This window comes from Acanthopagrus latus, chromosome 20 (assembly GCF_904848185.1).
Source record: "Acanthopagrus latus isolate v.2019 chromosome 20, fAcaLat1.1, whole genome shotgun sequence".
NCBI classification, from domain to species: Eukaryota; Metazoa; Chordata; class Actinopteri; order Spariformes; family Sparidae; genus Acanthopagrus; species Acanthopagrus latus.
The window spans coordinates 19,505,612-19,528,078 of record NC_051058.1 but is presented as its reverse complement, the minus strand read 5'-3'; the positions used below and the strand labels follow the sequence as shown (position 1 = coordinate 19,528,078).

The following is a 22,467-nucleotide window of genomic DNA, read 5'->3' as shown; positions in this document are numbered from 1 at the left end:
GCTAACATGCTAGCTGACCGTTAGCCCGGAAATAGTATTTTAGCGCCGTTTTTTTCTTAAATTGTGTCGCAGTTTAGGTTTCCTGAAAGCAGGTGCTTCGCTTACCTGAACGCATCAACCATTCAGACGAGGTGTACTGGTATTATGTACGATAATGCGAGGCTAACCTGAAGCTAAACTACTTTTAGCTAATTTAGCTAACCTAATCTGACGTGTTTGAGAGCCGTTAACATTAATTCACGCGAGCTGACCTTCCCAGGCCTTGGAAGGCAGCCGATGTTCCTCCACTGATAAACATTATATCTGAGTAAGTTAATTTATTAACGATTAAATTACCTCCTGTTACAGTGAAGGTGGAAATTCGTTTTTATAAACGGCTTTCCTTAAATGCACACCAGAAGCGTTAGCTAACGTTACGATTTCCATACTCCCATACTTGTAGTGCTGCATTCAAGTACCCCTATCGTCCCAATATGTTAATTAAGTTTGATGTGTGGTAACTTAGACGATATTTTTACTAACATTTCAACGTGTTTTAATTCACATCAACTACATTTCTGAACGACGTTAACAAGGAAGGTAGACATTTGTTTTTAGTTTTGTATTTATTGTACACAGCGTTAACTAGCTAGTATAGATGCTGCCTTGAAGTGACATTTTAGAGGCTGGGAAATTGCAAGAATCAAGGAGATCAATAACTGATATTTGGAATCGATGTTCATGTGGCAGTATGTATATATGGCAACACTATATGTGTGTGATAAATGTAGTTACTGGGTACTTTGGCGATTCATATCATATTGGGGTTTTTTTTTAGGTTATTAATTGTAATGTGTTACCAGTCAGACAGTGTTGGGGACAGGGCGTTGTGTGAGAGGATGATAAGTTTAGAGCAAAAGTTGCACATTTTTAAATTAGTTTGTTTTATAGGCAAACCAACTGAAAAATCCCAGGTATTGATAGCCTGACAAATGCTGAATATTGGCCCTAATGAAGACCTTTAATGCTTCACCTGAATTTATTAATCCTGTAACTGTGTTTAAAACTCAGAAAATACATATCCACAGGGATGAGACAGATGTTTTAGCAAGGCCATACAACAGTAAAAGATATGAGTGAAGGCTCTGTTACTAAATCAGATTTTCAAATGGTTAATTAACATTATCTTCACTCTGAATAGCACATCATGTCTTATTGAGTATCAGAAATTCTTACTTTCTATCTTTGAAATTACAGTATTCACCACTTTGATGGGTCTTTCAAGCTCAAAAAGTAATTATGATATTTCTGACAACCCTTGAATGGAGCATCACTAAATTGGCCCCTCACTATATTTGACAGGGCACAGATGAATGGTTTATATTACCAGCAGAGGGTGAACAGCACTGGTACAGCTGGGACTGGGTTTTTATACACATGGCTGACGTTAATGTAGAGGAGGTATTGGTAGGCGTACTAATAGAAATAGTGGTGGGTCTGTCCATCGCCGTATTGATCAGCCGTATTACTGAAACACTACAAGGAAAGCCATCAAGAATCCAAAGCTCGCTGCTCACATCGACAGAATACCCCAGATAATATGAATCAACTCTTTGCCGGACTAACGGTATATTTGTTTTGCCTTTTTAAAATTTAAACAGGCCTGAATTGTTGATGTAACATTTTGATTAAATATCTAAATTGTAATAAAATAAATGGATGTGTCCATGGACAATTAGCACATTATTTAAAAAAAAAAAAAAATGTTAAAAAATAGTTCCAACAATTTTTCAACCGAAAAAAAAAAAAAAAAATTCCAACTATTTTGATGATCTGATAATAATTTCAGTCAGTTTTTAATAAAAGATATCAAACATTTGCTCATTCCAGCATCTTGAATCTGATGATTTTCTGCTTCTCTTTGTCATTTATGAGTGTTAATCAAAGGTTTTGGGGGGTGTTTGAACAAAAGAAGATTTCACTTTGGACTCTTGGAAATTGTGCTGATGATTTTTATAGACTTAGTTAGTCGTGAAAATCATCAGCAGATCACTTGATAATTATACTTAACATTAGCTGTGGCTGAATGCCCGAATCACCTCAAATTATGTAAATCATCATGTATTCTCATTTCTTCAATGGAAGAAAAAAAAAAACATTCTGTGGCGTTTTTAAATACAACCTGCATAGAAAAACGGCAGCAGAGGCAGCAGCAGTGGTTTCCTTTCAGTACATATTTGAATAATTTTAAGTATTTCTTGCTGAATGCTATCTCAAGATGGTCTCCTTCCCTGTCACTTCACGACAGGAAGCCACGGGGTCAGGGCGAGTTGAATCCCATGTCAGGATTGTCCCCATGTTGACCTGCGCCTGACTGGCCTCCCAGCAAAAAGCCCCTGTGAAGGTAAGAGGAACTGGGGTCCCCTCCCCTGGAAAAGAGGTTCCCTCCCCTTGACAGCTCCACAGAGCCCCAGCCACCTGCCTGCTGGGTCAGCCCCATATGAAAAGGGAAGCCCTTTGTAATCCGACGGGGATTACACCACCCAACAATGCACCGCTGAAAGAGCGACAAAAGCCCTGTATCAAACGCCGCTGAGGGGGAGCAAGGCTATGATCTCCCGCTACTACCAACACTGACTCCTCCGCCACCTCTCATCTCCCCAAGAGGCTCTCCCCCTTTAGCATTCGCTGCCTCTGTCCTCCTTCTGCCCTCTCATCTTTAAGATCTGGCCTTTTATCAGCGCATTCCTTTTCATTTGCATTGCGGTGTGGGGAGGGACAGCGGGTCTCTCTGATCTGATAGAGCCAGGAGAGAGAGTCAGGAGGATCCTCAGGGCATGAAGGGTGTTTGTGTGTGTGTGTGTGTGTATCCTGTCCTGCAAACACACACACAAACCACACTGCATTCTCAAGATAGGCAGAAACTCTTCTGCAGTCCAGAAGGACAAATAGTGAAGCACCCATGCCTGTCTTTCAGGCTCTGTTCGTCTTTATCTTTATTTCAGGGAAGGAAGTGCTGCGGTTTAGGGGCATGTTTGTGCTCAAAATGTCCAAAATACATGAAATACAAACACATTTGTGATAATATTACAGCAATCTTATAGCTATGGTGCTTTTGATGCTCTCGGAAGCAGTTATAGTATCATTTTAACCATATGATATCAAAAAATTATGGAAGTATCGATACTTCTGACAACCGTAGTGTCAAACTTTAGTTGCTGATTTTCCCAGCTATTCAGTTGTCATCATCTGCTGTTTTGATTGTTTTACATCATAGTAAATTGAATATCTTTGGTCTTGGGATTGTTGATTAGAAAAGAAAACAAGATTTGATGACATCAAATTTGGAACTTGTGATGAGCATCATCAGATTATTTATTTGGTCTATAATATGTCAGGTAAGGGTGAAAAATGACTTTGTCAAATGTCTTGTTTTGTCCTCAACCCAAAGATATTCAAGTTTACTTGTCATAAAGGAGTAAGAAAATGAAAATATTCACATTTAAGAAGCCTGAATAAAAGCAGTTTAACTTTTTTTCTCAAAAAACTCAAAAGATTCTTATGAGTCGATTCGTCGGCGTATCCACTACATTTATTAACGATTTTCAACATTTTCAGAGTGCCTCAGATTCTCAGTCTGACATGACTGCCTGTCCGTGCCATAGTAAGCCGAACAGTCACTGTATGTTCTTATCTTATCTTTTATTAGCACTCAGCCTTTGACCTTATCCTTAAAGAGCACCTGATTTATTAACATTACTCACTTTTCATTCCCAACCCAGTGCAGCACCTGCCTTATTTTTTTCTGAATTATCTATCAGAATACAACTAATCAATTAATCAATTGTTGTTCCTAATTCTATTTTTGTATTATTATTTCAGAAAATATAAACAGAGGACTTGATTACAGATTATACTGCTAATATTTGTTTGCCATAAATCACTGTGTAAGAATAGGTGTCACCTTCTCCAACAGCAAATATCTCAAGTTGCTGTTCAAATGTCGCCCTAATTTAAACAAATTCAACCCCTTAATAAAAAAGGTGTTTGGCCCGATTCTTAAGGGTCTGTTGTAAATGTTTGTGTTGCTCGAGGAGATAAAAAGAGCTAGTTTACTTTTCGGATTTCCTCAGAATCATTGTATTCCCAACCCACCCATTGCTCAAACATATGTCAGTGAAGGGGGGCTTTGGTGGCCGCGGAGGTAAAAAAAAAAAAGTGATGATAGATCGAGGACACAAAAGACAGAGGAGCAAATGCGTTGTGCTAAATCTACAACCTTCAGTCAGCCTGCGTATTGACTGACTCACCTCGGCTTGTTCTCAAATCAATGTCAGCCCTGTGAGCATTGAATATAAAATCATTCAAATTGTATTATGTTAGGATGTATGAGCCATTTCAAAATATTAATTCAGCATTATTTGAGGTGTCTGTTAAGGATAGCAGTTACAGCTCGCTGTGCGTTGACGCGACTGAGCGATTACATACCTCTATTACATGTGACATATGAATATATGAGAGGGACCTATTTTTCATTACAGAGACATTGTCCCTAGAGGCAGTTGTTAAAGAAGAATCTATGAATTATCCCCCTGGAACAACTGGCCCTTGTCGCAAGCCGAGGACAGAGGAGAAGGGAAGGGGAAAGGAAGGGAAAAGGAAGGCACAGCACTATTGATAGTGGTGGGAATGAGAGACTGGAAGGACGCCAGAAGAATGTGTCTGCCTGCGCTTGTGATCCTGCACACTGCCGCCTCTCCCTCTGTCCAGTTAATTGGAATACAAAGCAGAGCGGGGTCGATGAGAGAGCGGTGGCGGTGAGGAGGGGGGGCGAGCCTGCTGTCTGTCTCCTGCAACGCTCAACCTTCACTGCTCGCTGGGAATTGACTGGGGAACCAGCAAGCGAGACCGACACACTGTCACTGGTAAAATGAACTGTCACCTTGCATTTCTCAACCTCCTGGCAGCATCGAATTGGCCGCTTTGAACCATGTGACGTGACACTGATTGAGTTCTGGTTCCTCCCCCCCCCCGGGTTCTAAAGGAAGACGGTGGTTTAATTTCAAGTGTACGGCATCTCCATGCAAAGTATCCAGGCGGAGGGGCACGTCAGCATCCGACCTGCATCTTTGCACCAAAGCCTCCATGGCTGCTGCTCTCTTCTTCCTCACCACCCCTCATTATTTCATTGTGCTGCTTCGTTACTCTGCCTCTCAGCTAGTCTTGTTTTTCTTAGGGCATATAGTCATGGCGGTCTGACAGGCACACGGAGGAGGAAAACTATTAGGGGTAGCCATTTGGATCCTGGAGGCAATCCCAGGGAGTATTAAGACGTTAACCCTGGCCAAGTCACTTGTCTCTCTCAGTTACTATGCTGATGGAGTGGGGAAAGGATGCAGTCGCAGGGGGGACCCAGGAGGCTGGGGCTTCAGGTCGGCTGCCGCTTCCAGATCCAATAGAGCCTGACTCGGATGGGGGATGGTTGTCAAGAATCTCCCAGGCTGGGCTAAAAAGAGCCTCAGTGCCACAACAAAGGAAGGAGAGAGTGTGCCATTCATAAGTGGGCAGCGTTACTCCTCGAGGCTTCAATGAACAAAAACAGAGGAGAAATCGTGGGAAGTGATTTGATATCGGTGAAAATCTGTAAAATAGAAATAACAAATGTGGCTAGTTATGATCTCTTTTGTTTCTCTGAATTTTGAATGCTTCCTTCACATTTTTATTAAGGGGCCAAAAAAGTATTGTTTTCAATAAAATGAGTGTTAAGATGTCGTGATAACTTCATTTTACAAAACAAGGCAGTTGATTATATTACCTTTTGGTTCTAGGAAAAATTCTGATGGGTATTTTTCATAATTTTCTTGAGTTCTACAAACCAAATAATCTGCAAATAAATTGATTATCAAAATGATTGTTATTTGCAGCCCCCCTTCTTACTTGAGGTCGATATCTCTGACATTCCCAAAGTCAGAGGCAGCATGTTTTCATCAGAGCTGCAGTTATCGTCTGTCTAATGCATTAAAAATGTCATACTACAACCAACAACCTTATCACGGTCGTAATTTATGAATAAAGCAGTATTATATAAAGTTAACCTTTATTTTGATGTAAATTGTTTCATGTACACAATGACATTACCTTGACTTTGAACTGTGCAAAATGGTTGTGTACGTCCCCAATTGGAAGCCCCAATTCCCTGATTGATTCAGAAGACTTTCTTTTTCACTCTTTTATTTCTTTTTAAAGCAAAATCTTCACTGTCACTGCTAAGCTAAAAGTGTTAGCATGTACCCCATGTGAAATGGGTGCACAAACCAGATCAGCAATGTAAATAACCTCTTTTTTTTAATTGTTTTTTGTATCTTGAGGCTTCTCGAGACTTTGACTTCACCATACGAGCTATAGAGCCATTTTATGATTTTAAAACAAGTCTTTAATGATTTCGGTGGAGAACGCTGCAACTTTGATTTGCTGTGAAGCTCTAGACATGTTTCGTGGACTATGAGACATCACCTGACCTTCCATCAGTAAGAGGGTCAGTAGATTTTCAGGTGAACTGTTCCTTTAATCTGCCAAAAGCATCATCGACTTCTTATTCTGCTGTATTTCTTTGATGAGCCATAAAATGCCTTTCTCGGTCTTGATAAAGGTTTGTGAACGGTAATAAAACACCAGGGACATTGATGGACTTCATTGTTCCATCCCTGAAGAGGTCCGTTATGTTATTTTATAAGTAGCGTCAATATTGCTCTGTTTACTGGAAATCTCTCTCTTACACTTCATCACACGCTCCTTCACTGCTCCATTTATCTCTGCGTCTTGTCAGCATACAAATCTATGTACTGTATATGTGACAGATAAATAGCTGTTTGATATCTGCCAATAAAAATGACTCCGCTGTGGTATTTCTTAGATGACCGACCCCCCATTATCCCATGAATACTGTATCTAGTTTCCCTTTGAAGCGCCGGGACCCTGCAGAGTGACATGCGACAGAGGAACTGGTAGAAAACCAAGGAAGTGAGCCTGGCAATAGACTTGTAAAAGAGCCTGCAACAACTGCAAGCAGCATGGGGTACAAACAGCACCGGGTTGACCTCAAACAAAATGCAGAGGGAGGGGGGGGGGCGGGCCGGCTAAAGATGTGTAAGATATCTGAGGAGAGAGAGGTTCTATCAATAGACCTCACGTTTGCGTAGTTTTGGATTGTGTCTGTGACAAAAACAGGATCTCAGCGTTCATTAACCGTCTTCTTCCCTTCTCTCTCTCCTTGCCCTACATTCTCCAGGCAGAAGGCAGAGACGCTGATCCGAAGGTGAAAAACATCCTCCTCCTCTCCCCCAGCTGAACATCTGTCTCGGCGGCGTTGGCTGCAGCACCGACTCTGACACCTCCAGATGGAGAGCCCGCTGGGAGCGCTGAGGTATTACCAACAGAGATGGCAGGGATCACACCTCTGGAATGAAGTCCCACGCTTGTTTTTCCGCACCGTCCCCTTTTTTTTGTTGTTGAATCTGTCACTTTTCACCACATATATCGTCACCTCAACAGTCCTTGGCCTTGTGACTCATCTGAAGCTTTTGGCTTGCAAAGGAAATGCATGACAACAAAACCTCTCAACCCTTTTCTAATTTACAGTAATGGGCCGTATGGTATTTCAACTGTAACGTCTATTAGTGGAACTGTATTAATTTTTAATATAGTTGTGGGAGAACTGCATACTCATGCGGATATATTTCACATGATTGCTGATGTCCATTTCCTGGAAACATAGTTTTTCCTGAATTCATATCAGTTTGCACAAACCAGAACTAAATGACTGACTGGCTTATAATCTCTTCAGTCTAAATTTTAAGTGCAATACCTGAAAAAATCTTAAGTATGGGAGGCCGGGAGTTGACTTCTGCGAGCCACTCTGGTGTCTTGACAGATTGACTCTGCATTCATTTGTGCCTGAACTCTGAGTGAACCTCAGCTTTAGGAAAAAGGGCACCAACAGGCCGGTGCTGCTGGGGCAGAAACTGTGTGCACAAACCTGACACCCAGTGCAAATATTGAAACTGCTGCCCCTTCACCATGACACGAAACTAGGTGGTCAGGTCCGGCAAACGTTTAGCTTGAGCCCGAATGAGTGCGAAAAGGTCAAATAACCAACTAAGTTCCTGTGATTTTTTTTTTTTTTTTTTTTTTAAAGAAAAATGCGGTCGATGCGGTTTGATGAAAAGTTTTCAGCTCAAATTATGTAAAATACAAGCGGATGTCAGTGCAACCTGTGTCAGCTGTATCCATGCAGAATTTGGGTAACAAATCAAGGGTGAGACCTGGCTCCCTGGAGTTTGTTGTCATGTTTAGAGCCCCTGGAGGTATTTGGAGGTGAAAAGGTCACTGGGAACCACCCCATGTGTTGTGAAAGATTCCTCTTGTCACATTATGCAAGGGGCCTTTGGTAAGACTATTAATGGAGGTAAGTAATAGAAAAAGAATTTTTCAAACATTCATATTTAGAAAAATTTATTATATACACATATTTCTCAAAAATAGGAGGAAAAGACTTCGTCGAAGAAAGCAATTTCTGTAAAAAAAAAAAAGTACGAGTCTGATTGGACTTAACATGGATTTATCAATCTAAACATTTTCTTTTTACATTAACGGCAAATACAACACGCTTTTTCAATTTTATAAACTTTATTAAGCTAAATCATCTCAATGGTTGTTGGAAAATACCCTGTAAATAAATAGTGCAAACAATGACACTGAGTACTTCAGTGCTCCAATACAAAACACAGCATGGGCTTCAGAAGGAAAAAGACATTTTTGTTTAAAGTTTCTCAGCATCCAATTCAAGATCAGTGCACCATAATCAGCACATAAGCACACACAAACATACCCTGTATCAACTTCACAAGTCCACATGCATTTTTCACAGTTTTTAAGGAATGGTGCGACTGGGGGGGGAGAGGGGAGCAGCTCAGGCCCTCTTTTAACGAAGTCACATCACGGTTCACAGTCTTTCCCCTTCGCCTTTGGAGAGGTGTCAGGGCCGCAGAGTTTCTCCACAGGTGCCGGCGCCAAAACGCAGCCCAGTTTCTCGCGTTTCTTCTGCTTCATCCTGCGGTTCTGAAACCAGATTTTCACCTGCGTCTCGTTCAGCTCCAGACTGGCGGCGACCTCCACCCTGCGCGCCCGCGTCAGGTATTTGTTGAAGTGGAACTCCTTCTCCAGCTCCGTCAGCTGCTTGGTGGTGAAGTTGGTTCGGATCACGTTGTGCTGACCGGGAACCCCGAACTCCGAGAGGACTGCTGTGGGGAGAAATGGATGGATGAGGATGGAGAAAGTCATGGAGCTGAAGCGGAGGATGAATAGAAAAAATGACACAACATTAATCGCCAAATACAGTTTTTTTTCCCCCAGTATAATTTAAAACACTTGAGCCTCATTAGATCATTTAATTTGTACTTTTACGCACCGTTTACGCACTGTGAGACAATATCACCTCCCGAGGTCCCATGGGTTCTCTAAAACTAAATCTAATTTTCTAATCTGAGGATGAACGAACCTGTTTTAGGCGGATTCCTCTTCACTTTCATCCAGTCGAATGTTTTGGAAGTTTCCTCTACATGCTCCAAATCCTTGTCCTTGACCGGTAACCTCGTGTAAACACTCTCTGGGTACTCTTGCAGCCTCTGGTCCCCGTTGCCAAAGTGCAGATACTGGCTGCCGGTAGGAACTCCAGGCCCACAACTGTCGCCGGTGTAGGGAGCCATGTTTGTTGCAAGAGGAGAAACTTGCGCATGGATGTAGCTGCGGTCCTGTTCCGGTGCGAGGCCGTACTGGTGGTGTCCGTACTCCAGAGGTGACCCATACATGGAGTTCTGAAACTGCACGTCCAGGTTGACGTGTGTCTGGTGGTGCAGGGGGAGGCTCGGGCTCTGGTGCGGCGCAGAAGTTGCAGGGACTAAACGCCCGTCCGGTGCGTAACTATCACTTGTTGCGCACGAGTTGGACGACATGTATCCATGATTTAAATTGTGGTATCCGGCCTTGGCACCGAAGATATTCGCTCCTCGGTTGCACACGGGGTAGTCTAAGTAGGAGTTCATCCTGGACCCGGGCCTATTGTTTGTTCAGAACTGATCAAGACCGAGCAGTCATTAATCGGTGCTCTCCCTGTGCCCTAACCTTCTAGGTAGTATGTCAAAGCTGTAAAACTGCCCTCCACCCTCATATCACCTTCCTGACACACCATGTGACCCGCGGAACGCCAATGGTGGACGACCTACAGCACTCTGTCAAGTCTGCGGGCTCGTCCATCAAACGGCTCGCATTTACATGACAAACGCTTCAATCAAACGCGCTCATCCATCTGATAAGAACACAAACATCAGGACACATTTTCGGGCTGCAGAGTGAGAGCAGCTCAGAGTGACAAATTAAGGACAAATTTGAAAAAAAAATAATAATGATGAATATGTGAAACAACAATAATGATAAAGGGGGTTTAGTGTCATTAACATTGTGAGAACGACCTCCAAAGAATATCAGAACAACACATTATAGATTTTAATTGTCTTGAAAATGTCAAAAGTTACTAATTAGTTTTACAATGTGAGGTAGTTTTACTTCACTGGGGTATTTCCATCATCTCTTATTTTATACTTATACTACATTTTAGAAGCAAATATTGTGCTTTTTACTCCACTACATTTATTGGATAACTTAAGTTACACGTGACTTTGCAGATTGCGTTAATTTATATAAATAATGTATCTGCATCGGATTAAAAAACGTTAATACCGATAATCAGTGCTACACAAGGTACACAAACATTAAAGATATTTTGTTAAAAGATACTTTGGTACAAGTTTTCTGTTGATGTTTTTGTTCGATTAGATAAATAACTTATAAATGCTCCACTTTGCCTCTGATGCAGCTTTTAATCTGTACCCAGTATCAATAAATACAGAGAGTAATATGTAAAATATTAGTAGAAAATGTACTCAAGTAAAGTACATTTGAGTAAATGTACTTAGTTACATTCCATCACTGCCATCAGAGAAATGCTGAATATCTGATCCGATGATCGGCTGACACATACATGTGAATATGTGTATAATTTAATTTTCATATTGATAATTAATTTAATATCAGTTACTTAAAGACTCAGATGCTACCTTCAAGAGTCTATTTTACCCATATTTGACTGTTTTGGTTGGTTATTACAACTGTAGGTAATAAATAAACTGTTCGATTATTACTTTAACCAAACCTGAATGTCACTCAAGGCAAAAATAAAAGTAATAATGCTGGATATTATTGTCTGGGATGGGAAACATGTCACCAAAATTTATGGCTTTTTTTCAGCCGTGTTGTTCTGTTGATTTTTCGTAAGGAACTGTCGACATTCAGAACTCGCTTTGGATTTATCTGAATATAGATTTGCTCAGACGGTGTATTTGACTAATTACCAAAACATTTCTGCGGCCTTTGGGCAGCGTGAGTCCCGCAGTCAGAGTGAAAAGCAGCGCAGTGAACTCAGTGATCCATCATGCGCCCTTTTTTTTACAGATTGACAGCCTGTGTGGCCACTCTGAACATAAAGGAACAAAGACACATTCAAAAACCATACACATAGTTTGCTTCTTCTTCTTCTTATGTTTTTTTCTCGTGCCTGAGAGTTAACGACTCTATAATGTAATATCTTCCAAAACCTATCACGTCCACACTCACGCGTAATTAAGTAAGAGTTAATGTGATGTTATAGACCTCAAGTGCTAATTAAGCTTTAACACAAAAAAAGGAGGGGGAAAAAAAATGGAAATTTGCGTTTTCTTTCCAACCTTTTGGCTGAACTACAGTCGTCTTTTTTTTGGCTCTTGATGGAGTATTTACTCAGGGCAGTCTGCAGGGGGAATCTCAACAAATTACCTTTTATTTATGAGCTGAAGGAACAACATTGTAATTTAAGTTTCACAGGGTTCACAGCTAATGTCTCTGAGGAGGTGATTAGAGGAAGCCTAAAAGTTAAAGCAATAAATATGAAATACACAAGATAAGTTAAATAAATATGAATAAATACAAATAAATAAGACTTGAGACTAGTATTTAGATTCATCAGTCCGGTGAATAAATAATAAAAACGCATGCATCGAGGCGGATCGGTGGATTCTTCTTCTGTGAATTAAAGGGACAGTTTTGAGTCTTCTGTCTGCTACAGATGAGTCAGTTTCGGAGCCTGCATGATTCTGTCCTGAGCGCAGCTCTGTGGGAAATAAAACCCGTTAGTATCCACGTTTGGGTCTGTTGTGTGTGACGTGCTGTGCGTGTTGTACTGCACGTTAAACTGCGGGCCGTGCGTGAAGCCTGCAGCCGGATACTTGGAGTACTGTGCCGGGTACGCCGGCTGGCTCGGCTGCTGTTGGGACTTGAGCGGAGGGGAGGCCGGCTGGTAATCCCCGCCCAGATGGACATAACCCAGGCTCGACAGAGTGGGGCTGCCCGGGGCGGAGGGGGAGGACGGGGGTGAGGAGGAGGAGGTGGTGGTGGAGGTGGTGTTGTTGTTGGTGGTGGTGGTGGAGGCGAGGCCCTGCACTCTCTCGTCCTTCTTCTGCTTCATCCTCCGGTTCTGGAACCAGATCTTGATCTGTCTCTCCTGGAGGTTGAGCAGGCTGGCCATCTCCACCCGCCGCGGCCTGCACAGGTAGCGGCTGAAGTGGAACTCCTTCTCCAGCTCCACCAGTTGCGCGCTCGTGTACGCGGTGCGCGTCCTCTTGGAGGCCGGGGGCGCGCCTGGACACTTCTCGTTGACGGTGCAGTCTGTGGAGACGAACGGGAGGAAGGAAGGTGGAACAGGTTGATACTGAAATGGAAAGTTTCTTTGTCTTTCTCTGTGTTTTCCGTCCTTTTCTCTGCCTGCTTCCTGTCACTGAGTCTGTATCTTATTAACTGTCATTTTTCAGTTTTACTAATTGATTCTGCTCATAATGTATCTGTAAACTAGCTCACCCACCCAGTGTGCACACGTTTATCCAATATTTATTCTTCATTTCTTTGCACTACAGCTGACATGAATACAGACACTTTCTTTGCCCTCACTTCTATCCTCTACCACTCTCTAATCTTTATTAACCTTTAAGTTATTCATCCACTGCTTATTTTCCTTGCTCATAACTAAATGTCTGTTTTGAGTAGCTGACAGCAATGTGAACCAGAGCCTGATACGTGAGCTTACTTCTCCAATAAAGCTGATTCTGATTCTGATTTGTGTTATTTTGATCATTCATGCTCAGTCAGCCTAACATGTGTAAATAAATGTTAAATTATAAAATAAACTTTATTTTGTCACTTTGTTTTGAAGTGTGCTGTTGCCTTAAAACATGGTTTATCATCCTATTTCTTTAAAAGACGTCCTAAAAATGGAATAGAACCTAAAAACTAAGCCGGTTTGACATCGTCTGTCTGTAGCTTTGTGACCTTTTGAACCTGAAGAGGAGAAAAAATCAGGCTGAGATAATTTCCTCCACTGACCGTATGAGAGGTCGTTCAGGCGAGCAGCCTAACCTGAATAGAGAACCGAGACAACAAGACAGAAAGGGATGGAAAAAAAAAACACAAGGATGACACAAGGTTGTTTACAAGTTAGCTGGAGGTTTGGTGTTGCAGAGTTTTTGTGGATCAGCTTGTATAGTTTTTCAGAGGAGATGATCTATTTGATCTCATTTTAGCTTTACAGTAAAAAGAAAAACAAAAAAACGTTAAGGTGACATTTTTATTGTGTGTATGCTTCTTCTGACTTGTCATTGCAGCTAAATGATGCTACAGTACATTCATTGGAACATTCAAGATGGTGTTTTCATATTTCTTAAAAATACTGCAATCTTGTTCAGAATAATGAATAATATTTTCTTTAGTTTTTGGACAATATGTGTCCTCGAAACCTGCAGCAGCTGATAATGGATCAATAGTGACACTGAACAGGGTTGAAGTCAGTATGTTGTTAATAAATATTTGTAGTTTTTCTTTTTCTAAATCAATATTAAAAGCTTAAAATGTGAACAAACTGAGACTAACATGTAGTTTGGGGTTATATATATATATTTTTTTTTAATCAGTCTTGATTTAACTTAATTATACAACATATTATTAGGCCCTTATAAAATGCTTTAAACTACTAAAAAGCTATTTTACAGATGTGTTTTTTATGTGTAAGTTTGTATATCTGTGAATTGTTTTTATTTTAGTTTGAGTTTGAAGCATTGTGAAAATTGTTTATATCATTTAAATTAAATCCTAAAAGTGTCAAACTGAGCCACGTTGTGTTTATCCTGCCAGCTTCATTAAAAACTTCCTGACCTTTTGAACCTGAGAATGAAAGAATATGAGCTAATTCTCCCTCATTAACTGTGTACGAGCTCGTTAAAAGGCGCTTAAATGGGGAAAAAAAAAAAAAAAAAGGCCTCGTTTGTCCTTTTGTGTCGTACAGACCTGCGATGGTCCTGCCGTGTTTCTGCTCTGAGTGTCTGGACTCTTTCATCCAGGGGAAAATCTTTTTGCTCATGGGAAACTTGGTGCTCTGCTGTTTTGACCTCCGGGGAAACGTGCGCGCAAACGTCTCCACTTGCGCCAGTTGGTGGTGCGCACAGCCGAACCCCCTGACATCATCCAGAGGGTCCCCGAAGAAGTCGCTGCTTTTCTGCATTTCCATGAAATGTGCACCGGGGCCCCCTTTGACCTTCTGACGGAGCGCTGGCAGCCAAATGTCACATGGCAGGTTTCCAGAGAGCCCTGGGCTTCTGGCCTGAGTGGATCCAGGGGACAGAGAAAGAAAGACGGAGACAGAATCAGGGAGGAGACCACATGATCCATCTTATCAACTCAATGGTGCGCTGACATGAATAGCGAAGCCTCTCCTGGATGGAGAGGCGACGGAAAATTGAGAGTTTGCTTGAAATAAAATTGAAAAAAACACACACACACATTCGGTTGGAGGATAGTCTTGTAAAAATCTGAGGTTAAATGTAATTATTTTCCCTCTAACAATTATTGTGCCCTACAGCAGGCTCGTTTTCTGTCTTTATCATGTTGTAAAACAGCTCAAATAAATAAAATATAACGGATAGTGCTCATGTTTGTATCTGTAAAGGGATTAAAGAAACACTCACAATAATGGCACAAGAACAAAATAAAACAGACAATAATAGTAATTAGTCTACACGCAGAAATCCAAAAATAAATCCAACAAATTTCAATAAAAAGCTTTTCTTATAATATAAAAACCAAATGCGTCATTTTAATTCTTGTTTTCCTTGAATTGCATTAAAAGCCTGCGACTGTTAATAAATAGCAGCCTTTTATTCGGTTAATGAATAGACCCGTCTCGACCCATTTTCAAGCTGAAAAAAAAAGAATAAATGTTGCATCACAATCTGCTAAAAAACTCATCCATCACGAAACAGAAAATTAATACAAGAGTCTTTTGTGCGCCGCGGCTGTTTTATGGCCCTGAAGTGAAACGAAAACGCGACTTAAAAAAAAAAAGAAGAAGAAGAAAACCAGAATCTTAATTAAATTGAATTCATCTGAAATTAAACAGAGCAGGATTATAAAGCAGTGAGGGGTTTTTTTTAAGGAGTAAAACAGACGCAGGGACAGAAAGAGAGAGAGAGAGAGAGGGAGAAGAGAGAGAGAATAAGTCTGGAGGCATGCAGCTTTATGAACTCTGGTTGAACCGCGGCTGGAGTCAGGCTCGTAAATCATAAAGACACATAACCCAGTCCGCGGCACAACACCCGGGCTGCCTTACCTTCACACTCACTCCCCTCTCTCTCCCTCTCTCTCTCTCTCTCTCTCTCTCTCTCTCTCTCAGACCATCCGCACACCAACACATAATCCCCTCTCACCTTGTTTTCCTTTCTTTTTTCTTTCAGGAAAATATTAGAATAATCCCTGCAGAGAGAAAAAAAAACGCAGCTCTCGCCGTGTGATGATGGTGGTGATGGTGTTGGTGGTGCTGCTGCTGCTGGTGGTGATGGTGATGGTGGTGGTGGCTCCTTTGCATGCCGGTGGGGTGAAGCAGAGTGGACAGTGTTTCTGCAGCTCACACCGCCCTGCATAGCATTTCTGCACACAATGTCAGCCTCTGTGAGAGTGTGTGTGCGTGTGTGTGTGTGTGTGTGTGTGTGTGTGTGTGTGTGTGTGTGTGTGTGTGTGTGTGTGTGTGTGTGTGGCGAAGGAAGCTGCTGATCATGCAAGCTCAGTTTCATATATGGTAATAGCCCCTGCGATAAAAGATAAGCTTTTTTTTTTTTTTTTTACGCGTCTCTATGGCAAATTGACTACCTCTCTACGTCTTATGTGGTAATTAGAGACGAAGGAGAAGGTGGATCGAGATCGAGAGGGAGGAGGCCAGGGGAGGAAGGAAAAAAAAAAAAAAAGCTGAAATATTTTTGGCAGGGAGCCTCGTTTTAAGTGGATTTAGATAAACAAAATGTTCGCCTTCCATCGCCACTGGCGGGGATTACAATGAGCCAAAAGGCAGTTTTATTTTGAAACGTTCAATCTGCGTCTTCAGCTCCAGACATCACACTTAATGTGCAGTGTATGGACTGTAATATGACTGGCCAGGATAACTTATATCTAATAGTTATTAACAAAAACGTGCAACAGTTTGAAAGCAGAACACAGCATATGTGAGAATCAAGTATAAGTCAAAGCAGCTTCAACTGCGGCCGAGCAAACAAGGGGAAGAAGAGGGAGAGGAGTTCCCCAGACTCCCTTGTAAAATCTCTCAATTGTGTCTATTCTTGAGTCGCGAAATACTTTATAAACTCTGTATAAGGCTTTTTGTTATATATTTGTAATTGTAAGGTCCTTCTTGTAAATTCGGCGTATGTTACAAAAAGTTTTGAAATAGCAGACGGAATATCTGAAAATCCACATACTATAGGTCAAAGCAGCCTTAGCTGCAGCTGACAACAGCAAGGAGATAAAGAGAGAGAATAATTCCCCAGACTCCCTTATAAAATCTGTCAATTTTGTGTGTCCTTGAGCCAGGAGAAACTTTTCAAACTTCGGATAACGTTGACAATGATACATTGGAAATTATTTGGTCCGTATTGTAAATTCGGCATACGTTACAAAAAAAAAAGTGACAATTTTAAAACAGCAGACTTAATATGTGAAAATCAACATACTACAGGTCAAAGCGGCCTCAACTGCAGTCGACAACAGCAAGGAGACGAAGAGGGAGAGAAATTCCCCAGACTCCATTATAAAATCTCCTAATTTTGTGTGATGATGAGTCGTAAGAAAACCTTACAAACTTTGAGTAGAGTTTTATACGATAAATTCTTAATCATTCAGTCCTTCTTGTAAATTCGGCAAATGTCATACATGAATATAGACATCTCATAGCTGAGAGGAGCACACTGTAGGCTATGTTACACGGATCTGCTTGTTCGAAGCTCATACACTTTAGCAGATTAACCAGAGAATATTGTCAAGTAACATTAGGCTTCACGATCAAAGGAAGTATCTGTATGATGCGGTCAATCAATTAAAGGTTTTTATAAGGCCTTTTAGAGCATTACTTCTACTTCCCGTGTCCATGAACACACAAGGCAGCCACATCTCCACTCTGCTCAAACACTCCTGGGAACTTGTCCAGCGCTGTAATAATAAATTCAAACATCCCATTTAGGAGAGATGCCAGAGACGCCATAAATTACTCCTGCAAAGAAAGCTATCCGTAATTTAGTCTGTGTGTTTTCTTACACACTCACATGCCGAGTGCATTACGTCTTGTTTATATAATGAGATTTTTTTTTGTTGTTGTTCTAATTTAAATGAGTGATCCGGGGGAGTCATTTTAAAGCACTAAAGGAGGAGACAGACAGACACGCAGACAGTGGTCAGCAGCACAGGGAGCGTCCATTAAAAAGTCCCCATGTACAAGTTGGTTTTGGTTTACGCGCTGACCAATCAGGCTGCTGCGCGGGATCGATTGGCGGCACTTTGATCTCTCCTCTTTGCGTCGTGCTCGATCGCTCTGATTGGCTCTGAGGGCTCGTTTTTAATCGAGCAGCGTTAATTAATGCAAATTGGCCACCTTTGATCTCTGAGCCGTGCGTGCCAGCCCGGAGATAATGAGAATACAGAGTGACCACATTTGGCCTTTACAGTATGTCCAGAAATTGAAGACTTATTTCATGGCTGCAGCATTTAAGTTTAAAGACAAAGTTGTGAAATGGCTCCATGTGTTCATACATCTGTCAACTTATTAGATGGTTAAATATCAAATTATTACCTAAAGAAGAAGGCTAACAAGGTCCACTTCAGGGATGCCACAGAAATTAAGTATTAAATAATGATGAACCTGTATTATAAATTCATAAAAGGTCTAGCATTTGATAATATCGTGTAAATAATCCCACATCTGTAAAATAATTTTCCGTTTCAAACATTGTCATACAGTTGTATAAGTGGCTAATTTCAGAAAAACTATGTATGCCAGTTCATTTTTTTATCCTATAAATTGCACGTATGATGTTTGTCGTTGTAGAAGCTAATATTGCACATTAAGTAAGACAGTTTGTTGTAAGGTTGGCAAAATATTGTTTAGTTATTTGTGAAACCAGATTGAGTAAACCTGCGTCAGGTGTGCAACAATTGAGTCCAAGACAAATTTTCCCAAAGGGACAATAAAGTGTATCGTATCGTATCGTATCGTATCGTATTGTATCGTACTCAATATAAGTCATCAAGAACAACATGGCCTCCACCTAAAGAATAGTGGCTAATAATCTACAATGTGAAGGAAGCATCTGGAAAATAATGGATACATTTTTATGGAGAAATGAGCCGTTTCACTGTCAGAATTTGAGCCATTCGGTCCTATAACATTTGGAAAGTCTAGAGGAGCCGCAGGGTTAAATTATTTCATCCCCGTTCAAGTTAGCTGGTCGCAAAACAGGAAGTTAGCCGGCTCAGTCAGCTGTAGCCTCTGGTGCTCTGTGGGCCCACAGTGTGGAAGCTATGCAAAAAAAAACAGGCGAGTCATTTGGCTTCATGCGCCACTGAGCAGTTTTCATAGAAATAATGGGACATCATCTCCATGCTTGTGTCCAGGTATAATTACGCTATTCAAGCTATTTTCATTGGATTAAAGGGGCCATCTTCACATTCAATATCTAGTTCTTCTGTCTAAATCAATTGTTGCCATCCTCCATAAAACGGAGGAGAAAGACACAGAAACCAGCAGTAGTGCAGATAGATATCCTGATGACATCAGCTCAGTCTCCAGGATAAAACTTTATCTAAAGCACGGATATGTTTAAAATTGTACATCTCATAATCTATGTAACATTCAGACATGTCTACAAAACATATAAAATCATGTTATAAGTAGCGAATGTGTTTGTGACCTGGTTTTTATGTCAGGAGTTTGAGGGGATGTTAAAGGTAACGAGGCTGCCAAGCCAGTGACCACAGTTCGAGTCTGTGTTTCAACATTTGTAAGCATGACACTGTTGGATATTTTTATTTAAGAAGACCTATTGACAATTTCAAGCTCTGTCTGTGGTGACAAAAAAAATCAGTATTTTGTAAATGTCGTTTCCAGTTATCGTGGAGTAAATAACAATGACAACTAAGCTCCGCACAATGATGACGGCCATCAGATGTTGATTAAAACTCGGGAAATTTTCAGTGAACCACCCCAATTTCAAGCGATTGATTGACTCGTCCATAACAAGATAAAAATTGATTGTCTAAAAAGCTGAAAAGTTAAACATTTACTGGTTCTAGCTTCAGCAATTTGAAGGCATGAGTGCAGGCTCCGGTGAAGCATTTGTCTAAATGATTAATCGATATAGAAAATAATCCTGTTAAACATTTTGCCTTGAACTGAGAGCTGTTCCTAATATTTCGTCCTCCCCAGTTACTGCATATCGGTGAGTGAAGGTATTCTGTACCTAATAAACTGGCAACATGCATCGACTATAAATCTCTCATGCAGCCTACATGGTGCCGTAAAAAGTGGCACATAAATACAAAGAAAATCAGCAATAAGTGCGCCATCTTCAAAAAGTCTAAATCCTCCTGTGATATATGAGCCACCAGAGGAGGAGGAGGAGGAGGAGGGTGGAGGAGGGTGGAGGGGAACATGCAGATGGACCAACATGATAAGTCAGAGTGCTGAATGAAGACATACAGTATAAATATAAATTCAGATTTGATCCCTGTGGCCTGTAGTGGCTGGCGATCATTCAGATATGACAACATCCCTGAGCTGCACTTTACATCCCATCTTCATCACCACGGCGAGCTCCACACTCTTTACTCCGCCTGTCTGATCTGTGATGGACATGTGCACGCTACACACTGCACACACACACACCCTCCTCCACCTCCTCCACCTCCTCCATTCAGTCTGCAGGCCTGCTGACAAACGCAGCTCTCTGCAGCCTCTCTTGTCAATTAGCTGCAGGAGCCACGTGTCCAGCAGGAGGGGATTTATGCCTCTGAATTAATTCAAAGACAGTTGAATCAACAGTAGCAGCGAGTTCATTTCACACAGCACAACATGGGCAACGTAAATCAACGGATAGATCCTGGAATAAATATAATTCAAGAGCAGATCAAATGGAAAAACATCACCTGCGAGCACAAAAATCACGCACAATTCATTATTTTCAGACAAACTGATTAATTTCCCACATTAAAAAATGACATATGCACATGAATATATGGTTAATAACTCACTATAATGTTGTTATCATAATTGTTTGTTAATGTATTTGTCAACAACTGCAGCTCCTCCTGTAGGAAGCCATCAGTGGAGGCTGCTGTAAACAGATAATTAGAATAAAGGCCTATAAAACACACTAGTTGTGATGTGAACAATACCTTAATATGAGAGGTTATAATTGTTTCTTATGATGATTATTATAATAAACACTCACACCTGTCCTTATGTCAGCTTATAACCACATTACAGTGTGTTATACCCATTAATTAACATCCTTCTCCCTGATTATTACGTCGAATCCACCCCAGCCTCACACTCTGACTCCGCCTCTGCTCTCCTCAACACACTAAAAAACACACATCTTTGGTTTAAACTTACGTTTTCCTTTTGGGTCTCATCTCCTCACCGGGACAGATTCTCGGTCCAGTCCTGTTGGGAGTCTGTCTGGAGCAGTTCATAGCTGAGGTCCTCCTCCTCACATTTCCCTGCTAGCCAAAACTCCTCCTCGACTACAGGCAGCGCGGTGAAAAGAAGATAAATGATGTGCCGAACAATGGCCCACATTGAGGGGCCTGTCCGGCAACTTCACAGATGTCATATTCTCCAACAATGTGCGGCTGGAAGGGGAAAGAGAGAAAAAACACCCAAAGCGACGTATTAAGTCTGGTGGAGGCCTGCGGCTCTGTGCGTAAAATACTCCAAACAGAACCTCCCTTACAAAAACAACATTTCTCCACAGTTGATAACAAGCACAGAAAACATAACATGTACAGAAAGGTTCATATTATTTGCACTGAAATCATGTAATCAACGATTAAGTCACTAATTTGTGCATTGCACAGACTTACACGCAGAACCTCATTCATTTTTTCCTGGTTTTTAAACGTTGGCTGTTTTCTCCCCCCTCGAGGTGAAGTGTCATCACCTACATAATCCCCAAGACACGAATTTGTGGCTGCTGCTGTATTTACACAAATTCGGATCTACAGGGTATATATAGATGACAGTCATCAGCCTGCGTGTGCACGAGGACACAAGCTGCAGCCTCGTTAATTATTGATCACGTCCAAATGTTAAAAGCAACAGACTGAATTTATATAGAGCTTTTACCATTTTTAGACATTTATGTGGTCTGAAACAGCACCTATTTCTAACAAGACCAAGCTTTATTTTACTGTTGAATAATGGGTTGCCAGGTTGTGGTGGTGTCTGTCCCTTCCTCTTTACAAAAAAATATCTTCACAAAAATGTCAATAAATCATCAACAAAGGGCCTCAATTCACAAAATCCAAAGTAATAAAAATCACTAAGTCACTGATAAAGAGGTTTAATTTATCACATGTGTAGTTATAAATCATTATAAGTCATTAATAAAGGGGTTAATTCATCACATCTGCAGGTATAAATGTTATTAAAACATTAGTTAAGGGCTGTAATCCAGCCAGTGTGTAGTTATAAATGTTAACAAGCCATAAAGTAAGTAGTTAAAAACATCACACGCATGAGTCGTTAATATGTTGTTATAAATGTGCAGACATAAATGTTAATGAGTCATTGATAAAGTGGTTAAAAACAGTCACATGTGCAGTTGTAACCTGTCAACATTAATGTTGTTATTCATGTTACAATGGATCTATAAACATTAGTTTATTGATTTATCAGCCATTTATAAAATCGTCAATAGAAAGAATAGTTCCAAAAACACATTTAATTTTCCCAAATGGTGCGCAGTGAGATTTTGACCA

General features: G+C 40.9%; 3 protein-coding genes and 1 long non-coding RNA gene across 14 annotated transcripts in view; 1 reads left to right on the top strand and 3 right to left on the bottom strand.

Moving 5' to 3' along the window:
* Positions 1-474, bottom strand: part of skap1 (src kinase associated phosphoprotein 1) — a 39,057-nt gene extending 38,583 nt beyond the window's left edge. For 2 of the 6 annotated variants that reach the window (XM_037080959.1, XM_037080962.1), the window contains exon 1: positions 337-474. The gene's annotated coding sequence lies outside the window, so the exon portion shown is untranslated. Of the gene's footprint in view, positions 1-105; positions 245-336 lie in introns of those variants that run through there. The other 4 variants (XM_037080957.1, XM_037080960.1, XM_037080958.1 and 1 more) reach the window with 2 other exon arrangements.
* LOC119009572 lies at positions 167-15,921 on the top strand. Of its 3 annotated transcripts, none has more exons than XR_005071763.1 (4): positions 167-307; positions 2,288-2,383; positions 7,268-7,402; positions 15,903-15,921. It is a non-coding gene; the product is annotated as an uncharacterized LOC119009572 (long non-coding RNA). The 3 variants fall into 3 exon arrangements; XR_005071762.1 differs by lacking the exon at positions 15,903-15,921 and adding an exon at positions 9,130-9,265; XR_005071761.1 differs by lacking the exon at positions 15,903-15,921 and having other exon boundaries at positions 7,268-8,162.
* Positions 8,318-10,117, bottom strand: hoxb1b (homeobox B1b). Its single transcript, XM_037080968.1, has 2 exons — positions 9,536-10,117; positions 8,318-9,278 (listed from the first exon to the last, which is right to left on the bottom strand). The coding sequence occupies exons 1-2, from the start codon at positions 10,077-10,079 to the stop codon at positions 8,974-8,976; spliced, it is 849 nt and encodes a 282-aa protein (XP_036936863.1). The 5' UTR covers positions 10,080-10,117; the 3' UTR covers positions 8,318-8,973.
* LOC119009565 (homeobox protein Hox-B3-like) lies at positions 12,159-21,702 on the bottom strand. 4 transcript variants are annotated; one of them, XM_037080954.1, is made up of 4 exons: positions 21,571-21,702; positions 21,101-21,339; positions 14,461-14,773; positions 12,159-12,792 (listed from the first exon to the last, which is right to left on the bottom strand). In XM_037080954.1, exons 3-4 carry the CDS (start codon positions 14,678-14,680, stop codon positions 12,188-12,190), a joined length of 825 nt encoding a protein of 274 aa, XP_036936849.1. In that variant the 5' UTR covers positions 14,681-14,773; positions 21,101-21,339; positions 21,571-21,702; the 3' UTR covers positions 12,159-12,187. The 4 variants fall into 4 exon arrangements, with proteins under 4 accessions (XP_036936849.1, XP_036936848.1, XP_036936851.1 ...); XM_037080953.1 differs by lacking the exons at positions 21,101-21,339; positions 21,571-21,702 and adding an exon at positions 15,876-19,294; XM_037080956.1 differs by lacking the exons at positions 21,101-21,339; positions 21,571-21,702 and adding an exon at positions 17,565-19,294.
* Positions 21,703-22,467: the final 765 nt, after the last annotated feature.

Bases quoted from the DNA above. Each gene is read 5' to 3' on its own strand.
- hoxb1b (XM_037080968.1), bottom strand. From the start codon at position 10,079: ATGAACTCCTACTTAGACTACCCCGTGTGCAACCGAGGAGCGAATATC. The intron at 9,279-9,535 runs GTTCGTTCATCC...TTCTCCCCACAG, and splicing joins GAGGAATCCGCCTAAAACAG to CAGTCCTCTCGGAGTTCGGG.
- LOC119009565 (XM_037080953.1), bottom strand. From the start codon at position 16,238: ATGAAACTGAGCTTGCATGATCAGCAGCTTCCTTCGCCACACACACAC. The intron at 14,774-15,875 runs GTGAGAGGGGAT...GGATCCACTCAG, and splicing joins AAAAAAGAAAGGAAAACAAG to GCCAGAAGCCCAGGGCTCTC. The intron at 12,793-14,460 runs GTCTGTACGACA...TCGTCTCCACAG, and splicing joins ACACGGCAGGACCATCGCAG to ACTGCACCGTCAACGAGAAG.